General features: G+C 49.9%; 1 protein-coding gene across 1 annotated transcript in view; it reads right to left on the bottom strand.

The window, feature by feature from the left end:
* The window catches only part of LOC121165363 (two pore calcium channel protein 1-like), a 28,516-nt gene extending 8,495 nt beyond the window's left edge, over positions 1-20,021 (bottom strand). Inside the window, exons 1-11 of the mRNA XM_040994082.1 lie at positions 19,975-20,021; positions 15,816-15,908; positions 14,031-14,145; positions 11,312-11,440; positions 10,291-10,407; positions 10,094-10,212; positions 9,820-9,921; positions 8,149-8,275; positions 4,666-4,867; positions 2,264-2,408; positions 1,244-1,429 (exon numbers count right to left, since the gene is read on the bottom strand). Coding sequence (XP_040850016.1) covers positions 1,244-1,429; positions 2,264-2,408; positions 4,666-4,867; positions 8,149-8,275; positions 9,820-9,921; positions 10,094-10,212; positions 10,291-10,407; positions 11,312-11,440; positions 14,031-14,145; positions 15,816-15,908; positions 19,975-20,021 — 1,382 coding nt within the window. The remainder of the gene's footprint in view (positions 1-1,243; positions 1,430-2,263; positions 2,409-4,665; positions 4,868-8,148; positions 8,276-9,819; positions 9,922-10,093; positions 10,213-10,290; positions 10,408-11,311; positions 11,441-14,030; positions 14,146-15,815; positions 15,909-19,974) is intronic.

The following is a 20,021-nucleotide window of genomic DNA, read 5'->3' as shown; positions in this document are numbered from 1 at the left end:
ACAGGGAAGCCACCACCAAGCCAAAGTCTGGGGTGTGGAGAGCCATCTGAGCTGGTGCACCTGTAGAGGCGCTGAGAAGGTGGTGGTGTCCAAGGACAGGATGCGGCTCCACACACCTTGCCCTGTGAAGCCCTTCCGTCTGGCCTTTTCTGAGTTGCATCCTTTATCAACAAACTGGAAATCTACTGTGTAGAAAGGTTTTCTTTGGTTCTGAGAGTCATTCAAGCATGTCTATGAACCCACAGATGGCATTGTGGGAGTCTCTGATCTATGAGGGTACTGCAAAAAACTGGCAAGAAAATGAAAATAAAAGCATGAATGGTGGCCAGCGTTGTGGCACAATGGATTCAGCCACTATGTAAAACGTAGAAACCCTCTCTGAGCACCTGCTACTCCACTTTGGATCCAGCGCCCTGCTAATGTGCCTGTGGAAGCAGCAGAAGACGGCCCAAGTGCTTGAGATCCTGCCCACATGGGCGACCCAGCTGGAGTTTCAGACTTCAGGTCTACGGCCTGGCCCAGCCTCAAGCCACTATAAACATTGTAGACACTGCAGAGCAAACCAGAAGATTAAAGGTCTCACTCCATCTCTCTCTCTGCATTTCAAATAAATAAAATCAATCTTCATTAAAAAAAAAAATAGGAAACAAACTATGAGTTTATTTGGTGCCAAAAATTTGAATGGAAAAAATGTTCTCATAATGTATGGAAATACATACTGTCTATCGTTCTCTTTGTCCATGGACTTTTTGATGTACCCTCATAAGGTGACAACTCACTTCCTGGACAGGACTGGCACCTCAAGTGGGGACAGCAGGGTGGAACTGAGTCTCTGGCTGCCCCCCGAGACCTGCTGCTCTCTGTAGGTGCGCCCAGCCAGAACACAATTGGACTTAGGGCTTCCAGCAGCTTCTGGAGAGTCTGGGAAGCGCTTGCTGTAAGAACTGCACACTTGGTGTCAGAAGTGGTGTGACACTGAAGAGGGAAAAGGCTTTACTTTTTTCCTTTCTTGTAAAAATCTTTTCCAAAACCAAGACACTATGAGACTGGATTCTAGTTTTAGCTGGACTCCATGGAAACAAACATTATCAGCAGCAGCTGTATGCCAGTAGATGTTCCCTGTGCCAGGACTGTACTCTCAGGAGACCTGCACGGAGGCCACGGAGCTTGGGCAATGGTAGCCACTGTCCTCATCCCCATACTGTGCCGGGAGGTCCCTCCCTGTCCCCTGGCCACTGCTCACCAGTTCCAGAACTGCTTTCTTCCAAAGTAGGCCCTGGGCTCGTATGTGTACAGCTTCAGCAGGATCTCAGCAATGTAGAGGGACAGGAAGAGCCACTCCATCCGGGAGATGATAGGGCTCTTCTCATCGAGGGCAATGAAGACGGCATTGAGGAGGATGATGACGTCATAAACCCACACGAACACTCTGGTGCAAGGGAAAAATGAAAACAGAGAGGAGTCCCATTATGCAGAGTTTTAGCATAGATAGCATGAGGCTGGGCAGGCCCCAACCAGGGCTACTCCGATCCTTGATGAATATGGGGGTCATGGTCATCACACACACAGATACTCTCACACATACACAGATACACACGCTAACTGAGTCTGTGGAAGGTTCCAGAGTGCCTGGGCCCTAACATTCATCTGACCCCCACTGACCCTGATGCAGTTTGTCTCCAAGCAAGGAATGAAGCCACATGAGGGGAGGGGAGACAGCTGTGGTTTGCTTGCGTTTCCGTGCCCAGGAAACCCATGGATCATGAGCTCAGAGCTCAGGCAGGCTCAGGGGCTTTGGCACAGGATGTCACACATCTGCTACTTGTCCCTGGAACTCTCCCAACCTTCACTGCAACTGTTCAGAAAACTTTTTGCTCATACACATAGGCATCTCAAGCAATTGACCCGCTGTCTTCCTCACCAAATGTGGGATGCCCAGAAAAAACTCTCACGGCTGGACTCTACTCATGATTTCAGACCTACAGCCAGCTGCCCAGGTGGCTCGCGTGCCCTTCCCTGTGCCCCCAGGGACTGACTCCTCGCATGACCACAACTACGGGAAGACACAGAGCCCACCCTAGTGCTGTCTGGGACACTGCAGATCCAAGGTCCCCGGACTCAGGGGCTCACAGAAAAGAGCAGCTACTCCAAGGGTTTCTGTAAGACATGGGCAGCTCTAGGGAACTTACGTCTCCAATGTGGGTGGCACAGAGTGCTCTATCTATAAAGCAGGCTGGGAGAAAGCTGGCCCCGTCTCACTTGCCTGTGTCGAACCATCCTCTGCACCAAGAGGCTGGCGGATGACTGGTAGATCCGCGGCATCCAGACGTCCAGTGGGTGCTTCTTGATGCTGATGGTGACCACCTGGATGTTGAGGAGGTCAGCCAAGCGCAGAAAGTTCATTCTGTCTGCAGTGAAAAAAGCAACCCTTGAATCCATGGCTGCCATGACTCTGAAGTCCAGCAGAGTCCCTGGGCTCTGCATTCCTTTATCCAGTACTGCCCAGGAGTGGCAAAGCCAGTGTATGACCCCTCATGTATCCCCCCTGTGTTCCCCATACCCCCAGGGTAGCAGAATGACATTTTGCTATCCTGCAGGTGCCAACCCCTCATGCCCTGCCCTTGCCCTCCCAAGGGCCATAGTGGCCTCCCAGGTCTGCCCTGACCTGGCTTGCCAACACCAAGCCTTTTGCCTTTTCCACCCAGGTGATCCATTTGTTCCCTATGATCCCCTGCATACCTTCCTGTCTGCTCCTGGGGACTCAGACCCATACCTTCCATAATGAACTCACCCATGACTCAGGCCAAGGTACCATGGGCACTTTCTTGCCCAACCTGGACCCACCCAATGGTTGAGTTGGTTTCTTCTACAGCTGCTGACTACCCGGGACCAGCAGGCCTTTCCCCACAGTGCCATGCACCTCTTCCCAAGCAGGTTACCCGCGCTAGCTCTCACATCTGTTTTTGCATAAACCTGAAGTAATTCTGTATAACTTCTATCATCGCATCAATGAATGGAATTAGAATGTATAGTGTTGCTAATTCTTTGCAAACTAAATCAAAGCCTTTGAAAACTCTAAAGAAAGCTGGTGATGTAAACTGCAAGCACAAATCAATCATAGCTGGGATAACCATTAGAAACTGAGACTATGGGGCCAGCACTGAGCACAGCATCTAAGCCTCTGCCCGTGATGTCAGCAACCCAAAGGGGCACTGGGTCATGTCCTGGCTGACTCACTTCCCATACAGCTCCCTGCTAATGCACCTGGGGAAAGCAGTGGAGGATGGCCCCAGTGCTTGAGCCCTGCTACCTATGTGGGGGTCAGAGGAAGCTCTTGTCTCCTGCTTTGACCTGGAGCAGCTCAGAACTCCATTGTAGCCACATGAAGCAGATGGAAGGACTCTCTGTCTCTCTCTCTTTCTCTCTCTTTTATATAAGAACCCATGTGGGAGACCCATGTGGTTCCTGGCTTTGGATCAGCTCAGCTCTGGCTTTGAGGCCATCTGGGGAGTGAGCCAGCAAATGGAAGATCCTTCTCTCTCAGTCTCTCCTGCTCTCTGTAAATCTCCCCTTCAAGTAAAAATAAATAAATCTTTAAAATATAAAATGTACGAAGTTTCACATGTAGATGGCCTAGCAGACACCCAGACCAGGTGTCCACTTCCATTTTCAGAAGGAAACAAAGAGGAATGGTTTCATTGGCAGCACTGCAGCATGTTTCCTGTGGGTTGTGGGACTGCAGTGCGTCAACACCAGGCCAAGCAAGGGCTCAGCCCTGCCAGACGTGCGGCCTCCTGCGTCAGACCAGGCCCTGAGCAGCAGCAAACACACATGCTGCCATGATGTCTGGATGCTGTATGCCCATAAGGACACTTTAAAAGAGCAAGAATCCATCAGACTGATTGAAAAATACACTTGGATATCTCACAACTGTTAGGTTTCCAGGCCTTTAGGGTCTGAAGGCAAACACACTTACCCATTTTTTGACATGCTCATTTAATTTTTATCTAGACTAAGAGAGAGAGCAACAGAGAGATGTCATTCATCCACCCTCCAGAGCCAGGAATTCCATCCAGGGTCTCCCACGCAGTGGTAGAAACCCACATGCCTGAGCCATGGTCTGCTGCATCTCCCAGGTGTGCATTAGCAGGAAGCCAGATGCAAAGCAGAGTGAGCAGGACTCTAGCCAACTCCTCTGATACGGGTTGTGGGCATCCCAAACAGTGGCTTAGCTTACTGTGCTGTAACATTATTGCCAGCAGGGCATATCAATACCTGTTTGTATTTGCTATTTCCCAAAACTGCTTGACTATAGACAGCCCTTCACACCCAGAAGTTCTGCATCTCAAATTCAATCGAGGATCAAAAACATAAGGAAGTTGAGAACTGCCTCTACACTGATATCCCTTCAACAATACAAGAACTGTTTACTTAGCATTTACGTTGGGTTAGGTAGTAGAAACAACCAGAGACCACATGACATATACAGAAATACGTGAATGGGTTGTGTGCAAACACTCCATTTCTTCTAGGAGGCTTGAGCACCCTGGGACAGCGGTGTCCTTGGAAGTCCTGGAACCACTCCATGTGTGTTCCGGGGATGATCCCAGCATGGCTGCTCTAGAACACACAGGACAGAGGGAGGAAACGGACACAGTTCCTCACCCACGTGCCCCTTCTGGCCCTCGTCAGAGATCTTCCACAGGAGCTCCAGATGGGATGAGCTGAGATCTGGCACCACCAGCCTTGCCAGTCTCTTCCATGTGGCTTCTTGCACCACGAACTCCACGCCCACCTGCACCTTCAGGATGTTGAATGCCTCGATCATCTTGTAACGCTTCAGGTATACGAGTTTGCGAATCTCATTCTAAAATCAAACAACAACAACAAAAGACACCCCAAGTTGTGCATTTTTGAAAGAGTCTTTGAAAGAGTCATGCAGGTGTTATTTCTTTTACTTTGAAACATTTCAAGATCACAGAAGGGACGGAGAGAAGGAGAGAAGGAGATGCACATGTGTGTCCGCAGCCCCGTGTGCATCAACAGACCATGTGTTACCAGGTTCACGGAAAATGCCCAGGAAGGAAAACCTGGGAAGCAGAACAGCAGGAGGCAGGCAGCCCCAAGCCCCAGCCTGCCTAGGAGGAGAGGGAGGCTCCAGGAAGAAGCAAACCAGCTGGGCTGCTGAAAGAAGATGGGAGCTTCAAGGAACAGGGCCGGAGATCTACCAAGGAGTCAGCTGAGCAGGGAAGACTTGGGGAGGGGGATCAGGAAATCTACCATGGGGTCTGCTGAATTGGTGAGGAGGAGGAAAGTGAGGCAAGTGAAACCAGGTTAAAAATGGCCCAGGGTCAGAGCCAGGCTGGAATACAACACCCATTGGTTCCAGTGGAAGTCGGGGCTGAAAACAGAACCAACCCAGCAATTGCAATCACCAGCTGATTGTGGTGATGGACTGTGGCGGGCCCTGTACTTGCTAGTACATATAGGAATCTGTTCTAGGAACACCTCAAAGTTTTTTTGGGGATCATCCCAATTGAAATGGCAGATTCAGAACTCTAACCAAGAAAAGACGGAAGATAGAACAGGTCAATCAACCACCTCAGCTATATGTTGGCAGCAAAATACTGGAGAAATGGAGACTCTATGATGGACTATGTCAATCAGTGGATTTTTCAATAGCGAGAAAATCCACTGGCGAGATTGGCAGCGATTCATAACTGGTGAACTATCAAAACCACTTGAGCAAGGATCTCAGAGCATGCCCCACATCCGGAACCTGGGGTGGGTGAGACTGGGTGGGGCTTCTTCCTCAATATTCCCTTTACCTCAGATATATGAAGGAAACAATAGGGAAATAGTGGTCTTACCCACTTTCCTGTAGCCCTTGTACTTTTTTACCCTAATTAACAATGTAAAGATTGCAAAAAAATATAATACTATATATATATATATATATATGTACATATATATATATTTAAAAAATGGCCCAGGGTGAGAAGGCCAGCTGGGCCTGCCTGCAACTGCCACCTTGCCTGACTGCAGGAAATATTCCAGAAGGAGGGAGGCCCAAGAGCCCTCGCTCAGTTAAAAGGACCCACTTATCCCCTATACCAGTAGGAGTCTCTACTACTCCTGGAAGTCAGCCACCCAATATTGCCATGATTGCAGACTGACTGTGCATTGTCTAAAGGGCAATATCGGTGTTGACTCCTTGGAACTTCCTGGACATGGCCAGGTACACAAAACACATCTAAGATCCATTTGTTGGCTGATGTGTGTGGCACAAGATGAATTTCTTCTTTTTTTATAAAGATTTATTTATTTTTATTGGAAAGTCAGATTATACATAAAGAAGGAGAGACAGAGAGGAAGAGCTGAAGCTGAGCCAATCCGAAGCCAGGAGTCCAGAGCTTCTTCTGGGTCTCCCATGCAGGTGTACAGTCCCAATGTCCCTGGGCCGTCCTTGACTGCTTTCCCAGGCCACAAGCAGGGAGTTGGATGGGAAGCAGGGCTGCTGGGATTAGAACCAGCGCACATATGGGATCTTGGTGCATTCAAGACAAGGACTTTAGCCGCTAGGCCACCGCACGAGGCCCAGAAGATGAACTTCTGAGAGCTTTCTTGCAATTGAGGGAGGGGTTTACTGGTGCAGTGGTATAACAGGGCCAGTCTACCTGCAGCACTGGCACCCTATGTGAGCAGCAGTTCATATCCCAGCTGCTCCACTTCTGATCCAGCTTCCTGCTTATGGTCTGGGAAGGCAGCAGAGGAAATGGTCCAAGGCCTTAGATCTCTGTAATTGCATGGGAGACCTAGAAGAAGCCTATGGCCCCCACCTTCGGATCAGCCTAGCTGCAGCCATTGCAGCCAAGTGGGGCATGAGCCAGTGGATAGAAGACCCCCCTCTCTCTCTGTGCCTCTCCTTCTTTCTCAGTAACTCTGACTTTCCAAGTAAAATAAATATATCAGAGAGAGACTGAGATTTCTTGGGTGAGAGGGAGGCACAGTTGTGGTTCTGTTATCCATCAGTGACAGAGGGAAAAGGTACCCAGCTGCTATAGAAGCACCCCTCTACAGGGGTCTGGCAGGCAGTCAAAAGGGACTGTGGATCTCGGAGATTCCTCAGGGCCTGGATGGAGTCACACACCTTTGACTCCTGGGCTCAGCCCACCACCCTTCCTTTTTCCCATAAACATTAAAGCCCTCTGCCTTATTCTCCCCTGCTCCCCACCTTGTGCGAACATCTCTCTTTTTTTAAAGATATACAGAGAGGAGAGACAGAGAGGAAGATCTTCCATCCGATGATTCTCTCCCCAAGTGAGCGCAACGGCCGATGCTATGCCTATCCGAAGCCAGGAGCCTCTTTCCATGTCTCCCACATGGGTGCAGGGTCCCAAAGCTTAGGGCCGTCCTCGACTGCTTTCCTGGGCCACAGGCAGGGAGCTGGAAGGGAAGTGGGGCTGCCGGGATAGAACCGGCGCCCATATGGGATCCCGGCCGTGCAAGGCGAGGACCTTAACCACTTGCGCCACCGCGCCGGGCCCTGGGAACATCTCTTGAAACATTCCAGACAGAGCCAAAACGCTGCATTGGAATGTGGTGCTCTCTCTGCTTCAGGAAAATCGCCCTTCAGGGACAGCTTTCCTCAGCTGTGAGTCTACAGGAAAGAGATGCACCCACTGGGGAAGGGTGTGGGTGGGAGACTGGGGAGGGGCTGCCAAGGACGAGAGGGCTGAGGGGTTCCAGGACATCCTTCTGCCCCCCAACACTCCAAAGCCTCCACCCACTTCAAATGTCAAAGCGACCGGAGCCAAGGACGAGTCTGCTGGCTCTAAGATGGCGTATCCATTTCTGTTTCCCCAAGCTCCAATCAGACACAGATCCAGGAGCTGGGAGCTCTTGGAGGCATCAAGGGCAAGAAGCAAAGCGAGAACCCAACCCTGCACCAGTACTACATGCCCTGCACTGCTCAAGTCTACCATGGAGGCAGGGAAAGCTGAAAGGACCAGGCAGCAGCTGAGCACCCCCCACCACTCCTGCCCCAGATCCACACAAGCCGGTAGATCAAAGCCAGCTACATATATCTGCCAAACCCCCACTGCCGGCCTTCTCCCACTGCCCCCGGTGCAGCTCCTTGCATGTTACCTTGAGGTGTTTCCTGTAATTGTTGTAAACCACAGCCAGAAAGACGGACATGAAGATGTACGTGTTGATGATGATATAGGCGATAAAGAACAGCGAGTACCACCCATTGAAGTCATAGGCAGGCATCCTAGAAGGAAACAAGGACGTTCTGTAGCTTTTTTTTTTTTTCATACTCTAGACCCACAGTGCCTAGGAGGCTGAGTGTGGGTGATATCCACCGACACACGATACTCATACACGAGGCGCCAGAAAGTTCTCCCTCACTCCCAGTCTGCGCCACCAAGCCTCAGGCATCACTATGGCTCATGCTGAACAGCTCATTCTAAACCTCCTGAAATCCTTTGCACCTTACAGTGGCACCGAGTTTCAAAAGATGGGGCCTTACAGATAGATGGCTCAACTCTCTTAAAAAAAAAAAAAAAGGAAAAAATTCCAGCCCTAGATAAAGGGAGTATTCTTCCCAGAATGAGAATGGCTACAAGATGCATGGCTTGGATTCTCTTTCGGGGTCTTGCCCATAGCCTGGTGTGTGTGTGTGTGTGTGTGTGTGTGTGTGTGTGTGTGTGTATACACAGGTAGTGTTCTGCCCATGAGGGACCTGTTTACTGATCATAGCTGGACAAAAGGCATGTGTGGCACAGGTGCCACCTTCACCCTGCTTAATGTTTTCCCCAGGGTAAGGCTGCCAGTGGGCAGCTGCTAGGGATGAGCAGCCTGGGTGGTCCTACACACCAGTAGGTGACAGAAATCTGCCACTGTGCAGCGGGCACTCTGCCCATGCCCAGGGCTGAAGAGGGGTCACCTCAAGCCTGCGCCATGGAAGAACTCTACCCCTACAAACAAGACAAATCCAGGACAAGAACCCTGGAGAATGCCACATGAGGAAAGCCACATTACATGAGTAATGGCTGCACTTGGAGATCAGGCAGTTTGGAGGGCAGGCAGTTTGTGTTTTTCCTGCCTCATATGGCCAAACTCCTACAGCGATGCTGAGAGCGGGCCATTCTGCTCCAAAGATGGCTCGGGCCTGGGCATGCAGAACTCACTGAAGCCACCGGAAGAGAAGATGGGCTCCAACACTTCAGAGCTCTAGCCCAACGCTGCCTTCTATTTTGACAGACTTCCAACTTCACGTGGTTTTACATAAAGAGGCTTAGCTACTACCTGCTCTTTCTTCTGAGCCTTGCTAGCTTCAGGAAGCATGGCTTTTTTTTTTAAGACATATTTTGCAGAATATACCTTCTTTTTAAATTTTTTTTATTTATTAATTTGAGAGTCAGACCAAGAGAAAGCACACACACACGCACACACACACACACGCACACACACACACACACATGCACACACACACGCACAATGAACTCCCACCCACTGATTTGCTCCCAGATGTCTGCAAGGGCTGCAGGCCAACGTTAAAGCCAGGAGCTAGGAACTCCATGCAGGTTTCCCATGTGGTTGGCAGGAGCTTGAACTCTTACCACTGCCTCCTCCAACCTGGAGTCAGGGAGCAGGGCCAGGACTCCAACCCAGACACTTGATGAAGACCCTGGGTATCTTACCTGCCACACACAGTGCCTGCCCCACACCTCCCCCACTCCCTCCCCCGCTGCTCTGACTACTGTGAGTTCTGTGAGAGGAACATGGTCGTCCAAAGACCCTTGGGGCACGTACATTACGTCGGGGCTGTTTGCTGTAGTGACCAGCACATAGAGCTCAAACGCAATCTCCAGAATGTTCGTGAGGTAGGGGGAGCCTTCTGCTGTTTTCAGACCCCTAAAGAGGAACCAAAAGCAATGATAAGAAGCACAAGCCGAATGAGGCTGTGGATCCCGCACACGCTGCCTGCAGTGAGCCCTGCCGGAGTGAGGGGACAGACCGTGCCACCCCCAAGCTTCCCCCAGGTGTGGGAGAACGCACAGTGGAGACTTCAGCACAAGGAGCTCACCTATCCCCAAAAAGCTTCAGGGCCATCAGGGAGAAGACAAGCACACTGAACATGAACAAGAGGAAGACGTAGAGGATGTCGGGCAGTGTGTTCCGGATGCTGCGGAGGGCTCTGCGCACCTAGGAGGGAACCATTTGCTCAGGTCTCCTTGGGAAAACCAAAGCCGAACCCCGGCATGTCCTAAATGGCCTCCTCACCTGACGACTCTCAGGTAAGTTGATCAGGAAGAATGGCCTCAAGGCCCTGGACCAGCGGACACTGTGGATGTGAGCGGCTTCCAGGGACCCATAGATAATCAGGTCCAACAGGGTCAGCTGCGAGAGATCCAGAAGGAAGAGTTACGGTGCCCGGGGTCGGAAGAAGGTGGGGAGGAACAGTGTGTATGTACTACTTGCCCAGCCTGGAGGAGGGTCTCCATGGGACTGAGAAGTGAGTCTTATTAACAGTGACATTCCAGCAACTCAATACCAACAAGCTCATCATTGAGCTTTCCCATGTGCCACAGAGCAGAACCAAAGATCCACTGAGGAGGCTTTCTTTTTAGCCTCACTGTATCAATCAGGTGGGTGTGATTCCTGGGCTGAGGGACTTGAAATACAGAGGGCAAACACGGGGCTCCTGATCACACAGCCACTAGGGGGCAGGATTGGGACAGGACCCAACCACTGAAGGGCTGCATGGATGTGAGTCTTTGATTTAACACAGGCCTCCCGCACCTACAGCCGGGAAACTGTCACGAAGTGTTTGGTATTTTTAACAACTCAGGCACTACCCATTTCATGGCCAAGCCTTTGAATTCATCCTTCCTTCCCAAAGATAGTGCTAGAAATGGAAGTCTTCCACAAAGATCCCTTTATTCCCCATCCCAAGAGGGTGTAAACTCAAGCTCACTAACGTTGCTGTAAAGGCAAGTTAGTATCTATTTTACTGCTGTTTTCATCTACATGGCTTACTTCAACACCATCCCTAGCCAGCTGTTTGCCTATTTTCACATCATCTTTTGACTGGGGCTTTGGTCTTTGTGTCTTTCTCCCAGAAGTATTCCCAAGGTGTTGAAAGAGTCACAGGTCCTGGATTGCCCTGCTGCTGCCTCCCTGGGCAGTGCACCTGCAGCTGGGCTCATGGTGTTGGCTCAGTCATTACCATTGCCTTCACCAAGACTAATCCAGAGCCGCTCCTCTCTGCGTGGCGTCCCCGCTGCCGGCAGAGAACACTCACCCCTATGGTCACCAGGATGCAGATGTTCTTTGTGTCCTTCCAGAAGACCATTTGAGGAGTGACTTTGGCAAAATGCATCAGTCTTCCAAAGAACACAGTCAGGCAGAGGATTTCCACTGTGGCAGTGGCCTGCAGGGGACAAGCAGGAACTAAACACAGCACTCAGCCACCAGGAAGTTTGACTTCCGCTCTCCAACCCGCTCTGCCAGCACCCTACCCATCCTGCCTGGCACCCTCTGAGAGGGAGCAAAGCCCTCCGTTCTGCAGAAAGGGGTCGCAAACTTCTCTGCTAGCTGAAACGGTGTCTTTAAGAACCCTACCCTGAGTCACAGTCCCCATGATCCCAATTGGTAGGGCTTTGTGAGCGAGGTTGGCTTAGCCAGCCAGAAAAAGGCAAGTCAGGTACAGCAGAGACGAGCCACTTCCACATGTCAAATTCCCAGTGTTTGTATTGAGCATAGGCTTCTAGAGGTGCCCTTCCTTTAACAGCAGGCTTAGCTCCCTAACTGTGGCTTTCATACACTCTCCAGAACTCACGTGTTAGAAACTCAGTCTCCAAGGTACTTGGAAGTGGAGCCTTTACGGGTTAATTAGGACTGGTTGAGGCTACACAGGTAGGGGACCCAGGAGGGCTTCCTCAGAGGAGGGAGACCTGAGCTGGCACAGTCGCTCTGTCTCCCATGTGACACCCTCCCCATGCCACGATGTGACAAGTAGAGCAGCCAGACGAGCACCCAGGATTATCTGCACCAGCACCTGTTGACCTCAAGAGGGAGCTGTGGCGGAGATGCAAACCTGCAGGCATCTACTGAACTTCCACAAACCCACCTCCTCAGTCAGCAAGGCCCAGCACAGCAACTGCCCAAAGCGACATAGCCCACCCACCACAGAACATGGAAGATGAGAAAACATGCTTGTCCCTCAAAGTCAGGAATTGGTGAACTCTTTTCCTGTTCATGTCAACCTTTTGGGCTTTACCCAAAACATCCCTGCTGCAATCACTCAGCTCTCACTGTGGCTGAAAAAAGCAGGCAGAGAAAACACAGAACTAAGCGTGGCTGTGATCTGGCGACACTTCCTTTGCAGGCACCACATCTTTATCTCATATAATTGTCCTGTGTCATAAAATTCTAATCTTCTCCTTGCAAAATCAATTTTTTCAAGCATTGACCAATTCAAAAACCATTTGTCTCCACTCATTTGAGCTATTACAATAGAAGAGCATAAACAAGATAGCTTGGAAACAGCAAAACTGAATTCTTAACAGTTATGTAGACTGGGGACCCAACACCAAGACGCCGGGAACTACACTGTGTGGTGTGGACCTGCCTCTTTAGTCACAGACATCATCTTGAGGCAGAAAGGGTGAGAGAGATCCCAGGGACATCTACTAGGAGGGGAACTGATCCTACTCATGACTGAGCCAGCTTTAGGACCCTAATCACTTTTCAAAGACCCTTTCCACCTCCAAATGCCATATTACTGGTATTTCACATTTACCAATGTAAGGATTTGGAGGAGCAAACATTTGGTTTGAAGCACTATTCCTAGCCCATAAGCTGCACAAAAAACCCACATCAGCCACATTTGGCCTATGAGCCATAGTTGCCTGACCCTTCTGTTGGGACCCTTCTGTGTCCTGACAGGAACACAGAAGAATAGAGAAGAGCCCATGTGGTTGTTCTGAAGCAGCAGATTTGAAACCAGACAGTCACACAATCTTCTACGGCTCAGCCAAGAAAATGGGGATGATAACAGCAGGTGCACCTCTTGGATAAGCATGGTCAAGCTTACCGAGAATGCAGAGACCTGTATACAGAGCCCTCCAGAGGGAGCATCCTGCACATAGTGAGCACCAAGGAAATGGTAATCAGCACTGCTGAGGTGACCAGTCCAGACCCAACCCAAGCAGGCCAGCGGTTATTACTGAGACACATCTGGATTAGCTGGTTAAGTTGACCCATTACTCAAAACTGCATGTCTCCAGCTACTGAGCACCAAAACACTTTAATGACCTACGACTATGGAAAAAATCTGAACATGTTGTAGGTACAAGTGATACTTTATATAATAGAATATTTGCATGCCATTAAACAATACTTGAAATAAATAATGCCTTGAAAACATCATTTGCAACATCTCTATCTTATTTTTCTCTTTGTGACCAAAAGATCAAAAATTCCATGGCACTTCAAATGCCTTAGGACTAAAGCATTATTATCTAATGAGTAGACAGCATTTCTCAAATTCCCAGCAAGAAAAATCAAAATCAAATTCATATGCCTTTTAATTTGAGTGGGAGAAACAGGAAGAGGCCTGGGGCCAAAGTTACTTACCACAAACCTTGATTAACCACAGTATTACTTTCTTTTTTTTAAAGATTTAGTTGTTTATTTGAAAGTCAGATTTACAAAGAGGAAGAGACCAAAAGAAAGATCTTGCATTGGTTGGTTCCCTCCCCAAGTAGCCACAGGGCTAGAGTTGGGCCAGTCCGAAGCCAGGAGCCAAGAGGTTCTTTAGTGTGTTCCACATGTATCACAGGGGCCCAAGCACTTGGGCCATCTCTGCTGCTTTTCCCAGACCAGCGCCATGCGGCTGGATCCAAAGTGGAGAAATCAGAACACACACCAGCTCCCATATGGGATGCTAGCCTCACAGGCTGTGGCTTTACTTGCTGCACCATAACGCTAGCCCCTACTGTTGCATGCTTAATGCTTACCAAGAAGGGCAGCGGGTACAGTGCAGGTTCCTCAAACAGGGCGAGAGAAAGATCCACACAAATAAATATGTATGTGGCGACTCGCAGGGTCCAGTGGTTATAAAAGCAATAAAGTCTGGAGGGAAAGAAACCAAGGTGGTTATAGACAAGGGGCCAAAATAAAACAGCACCTCAAACTTCTTCAGAGGACTCGGGGCAGGAACAATCAAGAAGCAGTGGTTTCAGGACTAGGGAGAGGAGCTATCTCTGGTTATTACTTAGCTCCAACTTCGGGTCCCCACCCTCTCTGCAATGACCATGAGGGATGCTCCAGATCCCCCCCAACACACACACACACACACACACACACACACACACACACACACTCACAAATTGGAATGGATAGGCAGAGAACAACAAGGAAGGCTTGGTCAGCATGGACTCACACACACCTTACTAGGTAAGACACTGGGATTAAGTGCTCCTCACCAAGGTATGGAAGATTTCTCTGCACACCCTTCCTAAAACTGTTTCACACCTCAATTGTTGAAATGTCATTGAAATAGTCACAGGAAGTTGTTAAGACCATGCATCCAATTTTGACAAATTGGTTGCTCAATACTTTGTCAATTTATCCTTTAACATTATATATTGTTGCTGATGTTATGTTGGGGCTTTTAATTGACTGGGATTCTACTCTGTTGGCTCTGTCTTCAGACAGGGGAGGGTCTCCCCAAGAAGCTGCTGAATTTGACCGGACAATGAGATGCTGGACTCTATGCTTGGTGTATGCTTGCAATGAAGGAATCTCAACCAAACCTAAACTGTGGTTGTGCAATGGGAGGGAGGAACCCACCATGGGGGGAGGGTTGGGAAAGGGGTGGGGGGAATCCCAGTGCCTATATTGAACTGTGTCACATAATACAATAAATAAATATATATATACATATATATATATAAAAGAAGCAGTGGTTTAGTCAGGCTTCCTTGACATTCTAGGAAGTAGGGATGATGTGTCACTGCATGACACTACCGGAGAAGAAAATCAAGAACCTGATCGTATCTCAAAACACTTTTTTTTTTAAAGCTTCAAGATAGGATTGCCACCTTCCTTGCAAGGAGAATATTTTCAGTGGACTCTGAATAATAACTGATGTCAAAAAGATCACGAGGACTTTTAATTATTCCGTAGCAGGCAGCGCTCCAGGTCGATTTGAACTTACACTTCATCCCATCCCAACAGGGCAGACTTTGGAGCAGATCTGCCGGTCACACGGTTGGCTCCCTTGTTGGAGAGTGGACTATCCTCACACCTGCCTGACAGCATCCCTGGCCAAGGCATTTGAAGATTTTGGAGGTATCATCCTAAGCCACGGAGGATACATCGTGTTTTCTTCCTTATTCTAGGTCAAATACTTGGTCTCAGTCCAACCCTTAGAGCATGATACAGAAAAAGCTAAATTCCCATGAAAAGAAGAAACATTATGGATTGTTTCAGAGGAAATCAAAATAGAAAGGAAAAGGAGAAAGCATGGATTGCACTTTTAGCGCCTCTAGGGGAACGAAAAGCGCCGCCAGGTCTGGGCTTAGGGCCCCATCTCCATTCATCTGTGCCTAATCTAGTGAATACTTCCCTGCCTCTGAGGCACAAAGCTTTTAAAAACAGAGCAATAGAGTTTATCCAAATCTCCATTCCACACCCTAGGTCTTCCTGGAGGCTGTGAAAACATCTTCAGCCTGGGTTCAAGCGTAGGGGCATCAGTGGCCCACAAGTGGTTCTGGTGGAGTGTGGTCTGCTTCCATTACCTGATGGCCCGCGGGGATGTTTCAAATGGCACGTTCCTGTTGTACTGAGCATCCGAAACGTAGGCAGCTGCCAGGAGGAGGGCCTGTTCCCATCGGGAGGAAGGAAAGACAAGTCACAGAAGGAAAGCACCTAGTCCTTCTGCCTTTGCATAAATGTATCAACTCCAGGAGGAAATTCCCATCGCCTCTGCACAGCCCTTGTTCCCGCCAGCAGCACTATGGCAACTACACTCCAACCGTTCTCTGGGGAACCAAGAAGGTGGCGGCCACAGGTGTACTACACTCAGATATGGGCTCACCAAGGTGGAAAGGAACATGACACAGCATTGATGAGTTTAAGCGGCACAGTTATTTGCACATATGCAAAATTACATACACACATGTAGATGGATACACACACATGAAAATACAAACACCAAATTAAAGTTGCCCGATGGGTGACTGGGAGGAACTTTAAAGAGTGCTTCTGACAAGTGAATTGTTGACTTGATGTCTTTCGACTCTAGCTCTTTAAGACAGGAGTCCATCACCTATTGCCTAACAACAGAAATGCATTCTGAAAAAAAAGTTGCAAGGCAATTTTGTCATAGTCCAGATATCTTAGAGTGCACATCCACAAACCAGTGGTGCTGGCACACACACACCACCATCATGGGCAAAGTCCATCACTGGCTGGAATGCTGGTGCGTGGCATGTGACTGTAATAATATGATTCCCAGATCATATACACTTTATTCTTTCCATTCAGCATCTTCAGGTCTTCCAGGTAGCTTCTGTCTTTCTCCTCTATTTTAAACATAATGAAACATTCTTAACATTTATGTTACACACACGCAATCCTTTATGCCATATGGTCATTTTTTTAGGACACAGTATAATTTCTGAATAGCAAGTTTTGTGCACTTCCTCTTTTTGAAAAAGTGGCATCTTATTCGTGTAATGAAAAATTTATTTTATTCATTTGAAAGGCAGAGACACAGAGGAGACACACGTGTGCACATGCATGAGGTCACACATACATGTGCATGTACACAAATGGGAAGAGAAGACGTACGTGTGTGAATGTACATACATGGGAAGGAAAGGCACACGTGCAAAAACACGCATGGGAAGAGGAGACACATGCACACACACACACACACACACGCACACACGGGAAGGTAAGAGCAGGAAGACAGATTTCCATTTGTTGATTCACTCCCCAGATGGCTACACCAGCTGTGCTGGGCCAGGAGCCTGGACCTCCATCCAGGTCTCCCACATGGGTTGCAGGAGCCCAAGCACTTACGTCATCCTCTGCTGCTTTCCCAGGAACACTAGCAAGCAGCTGGATCAAAAGTGGAGCAGCCAGGACTCAAACTAGCGTTCATCTGGGATGCCAGCTGCACCACAATGCCAGTCCCCATTTTCTCTTTCGATAAGTACTGAGCTCCCCCAGCACGCACATGTTCTATGCACATTCTATGCACACGTTATGCACTTCTAAACAGCCCACAAGCAGATGTGCTTTCCCGCTGCTCAGCAACACTGACACAATCAAGCAGCGCTGCGAAGGTCTGCCCAGCCAAAAGACTCCTGGAGACCCCAGTGGACTTGTTGAGGCACTGTCCCATGAGGGCGCGGCCTCTACATCCAATCCTGTGTTCACCTAAAACCAGAAGGAGTCCCTTTCCCATGTTCCTTTGCTGGAGGGCCCTCTTAAATTTCACTTTCTGGGCCCGGCGCGGTGGCGCAAGTGGTTAAAGGTCCTCGCCTTGCACGCCCGGGATCCCATATGGCGCCGGTTCTAATTCGGCAGCCCCGCTTCCCTTCCAGCTCTCTGCCTATGGCCCGGGAAAGCAGTCGAGGACAGCCCAAAGCTTTGGGAACCTGCACCCGCGTGGGAGACCCGGAAGAGGCTCCTGGCATCAGATTGGCATAGTATCGGTCCGTTGCGCTCACTTGGGGAGTGAATCATCGGATGGAAGATCTTCCTCTCTGTCTCTCCGCCTTTCCAATGAAAAAAATAATAAAAATAAATCTTTAAATTTCACTTTCTCCATGAAGACTGGCCGTGCCAGCAGCCTCCGTTTCCATATGGAAAGACTACCCAGAGAGGCTGGGCTGTGACCACCACTGTGGGGGATCCACACCAAGAAACAGTTGTTAAGGGCAGGATAGCATGCAGCATCACGGCAAGAAAGATGAGTGCATCAGGGGCAGCGAGCTGTTAGTGTAAGATCTGCTGGTCCTGCTATGGGGAAATTCACAGTCCAAACACTGAGAGGCCCAAGTGCAGACTAAAGACGTGTTTTGTTTGGCCCCAGAACATGCCTTTTGGATGCTGGCTACTATTTCCATTTTTTTAAGGCTGGAGCTTACACAAAAATGTGAACTTTTGGTTACTCTTTGAAAGATCATAACATCTGGCAATGCTGAACAGTACTAAGTAAATGATGGCTGCCCAGCCTAGTACCCAGTCACCTACAGAAACTTTTTACTATTTTTCTCAGTTTTACGAGTTGGCCATGCAGCCTTGGTCTCAGTCAATCTAGCTGATTTGCATGGCCCCCAGGGCTGCATGGTCTGGGGCAGCCTTGCTCACACGACTTGGGTATCCTGCCGTGGGCATCCTGCCACGAGGTAGCCTGCAGTCCTGACCCGCCATGGTCAACGGATCTCCATGTGAATCAGGCAGGGAGAGCACCTATGCTCAAGTGTCCTTCAGACTTCTGCTATTGTCCCATGGCCAAGGCCAGATTCGGGCACAAGGACACAGGCTTCACTTCCTGATGGAAGCAGTTAGAGGCATGTTGCCAAGGAAGCACGTGTTCAGGAATGGGAAGTCTCGGTGGCCGTGTCTCCCAGTCTGTGTGATAACCACTCGGCAGCGGGGTGGGCAGCTGCAGGCTGCTTTGGGCAGGGGCCATCCTCTCCAAGTGGTTGCAAGTCCCCTCCTTCCACGGACTCATGCCACCCAGCTCCCTGGTTTCATGCTGCTCCTTGCCTGTGGGGATGTTTGAACTTGGCCAAACACAAAAACTTTTCCGCAAATCATTGAAAGCAAATACCAGGTGACCAAGAACCCAAAGGAAGGGGAATCCAAGACCATCTGGAACAGGTTTTTTCAATTTTTAGGGGGGAAAAAAAAGGGTATTTATTTCTGTTGGAAAGGCAGATCTACAGAGAGATCTTGCATACACTGGTTCACTCCTCAAATGGCCACAATGGCCAGAGCTGAGCTGACCCTAAGCCAGGAGCCAGGAGCTTCTTCTGGGTTTCCAATGTGGATGCAGTGTCCCAAGGCTTTGGATCATCCTCCGTGTTGCTTTCCCAAGCCACCAGCAAGGAGCTGGATGGGAAGTAGAGCAGCTGGGACACGAGTCACACCCATATGGGATGTCAGCACTTTAAAAGGGACGGATCAGCCAACTGAGCATTCAAGCTTCTAGGAACAGGTTTAAGAATAAGAACATCCAGGGGCTGCACAGTTCTGTAGTAGGTTAATCCTCCCCCTGCGGCGCCAACATCCCATGTGGGCACTGGTTCTATTCCCCACTGTTGCATTTTCAATCCAGCTCCCTGCTGGTGGCGGGGAAAGCAACAGACTATGGCTCAAGCCCATGCCCCCCCACCCCCACCCCCCGCACGCACTTGGGAGATCTTAAGGAAACTCCTGTCTCCTAACCTCAGATTGGCCCAACCCCAGCGTGGACCTGCCAGCTGCCCTGACCCGCCAGCATCGCAAGGGCCAAGTGGTATCTGCACTCCTGGGGCGAGTGGGGAAACCCTCAGTGCTCCTCCCCACACGCACGGACCATTAAGTGTGGATTATGCCTAGCAGGGCAGCATTCGGCCAGCAGTCCAGAGCCATGGTTGCGGGCTGAGGGCATGACAGGTCCGCGAAGGACCTTTTGGGGCTGTTGGCTTCCCCACTTAGCCGTCCAACGTTACAGGGAGCCCTAGTTACTAAGAGCGCAGGGAGCCCCCGGGGGCAGAGGCACTCATTCACCAGCTTTACCTCCGTAGGGCTGGGTTGCCAACTGCTAGTGCTGGCTTCCCCTGGGTTCGCTTTCTCCCGCGGCGCCCCAGCAGTGTCCCGGGCAGGGAGAACCGTCTCCGGGTCCGGAACGCCGCCGTCGGACGCCCCTGGGAGCGCCACGCCAGCGAACCGCTTACCTCCTGGGCGGGCGGCTCCTCTGCTGGCTCCAAGCGCGGGCGACGCAT

Source organism: Ochotona curzoniae, unplaced genomic scaffold (genome assembly GCF_017591425.1).
Source record: "Ochotona curzoniae isolate NIBS_2020 unplaced genomic scaffold, NIBS_Ocur_1.0 contig_883, whole genome shotgun sequence".
Lineage (NCBI taxonomy): Eukaryota > Metazoa > Chordata > Mammalia > Lagomorpha > Ochotonidae > Ochotona > Ochotona curzoniae.
The sequence above is the reverse complement of the archived record's forward strand: the minus strand, read 5'-3'. Positions and strand labels throughout refer to the sequence as shown.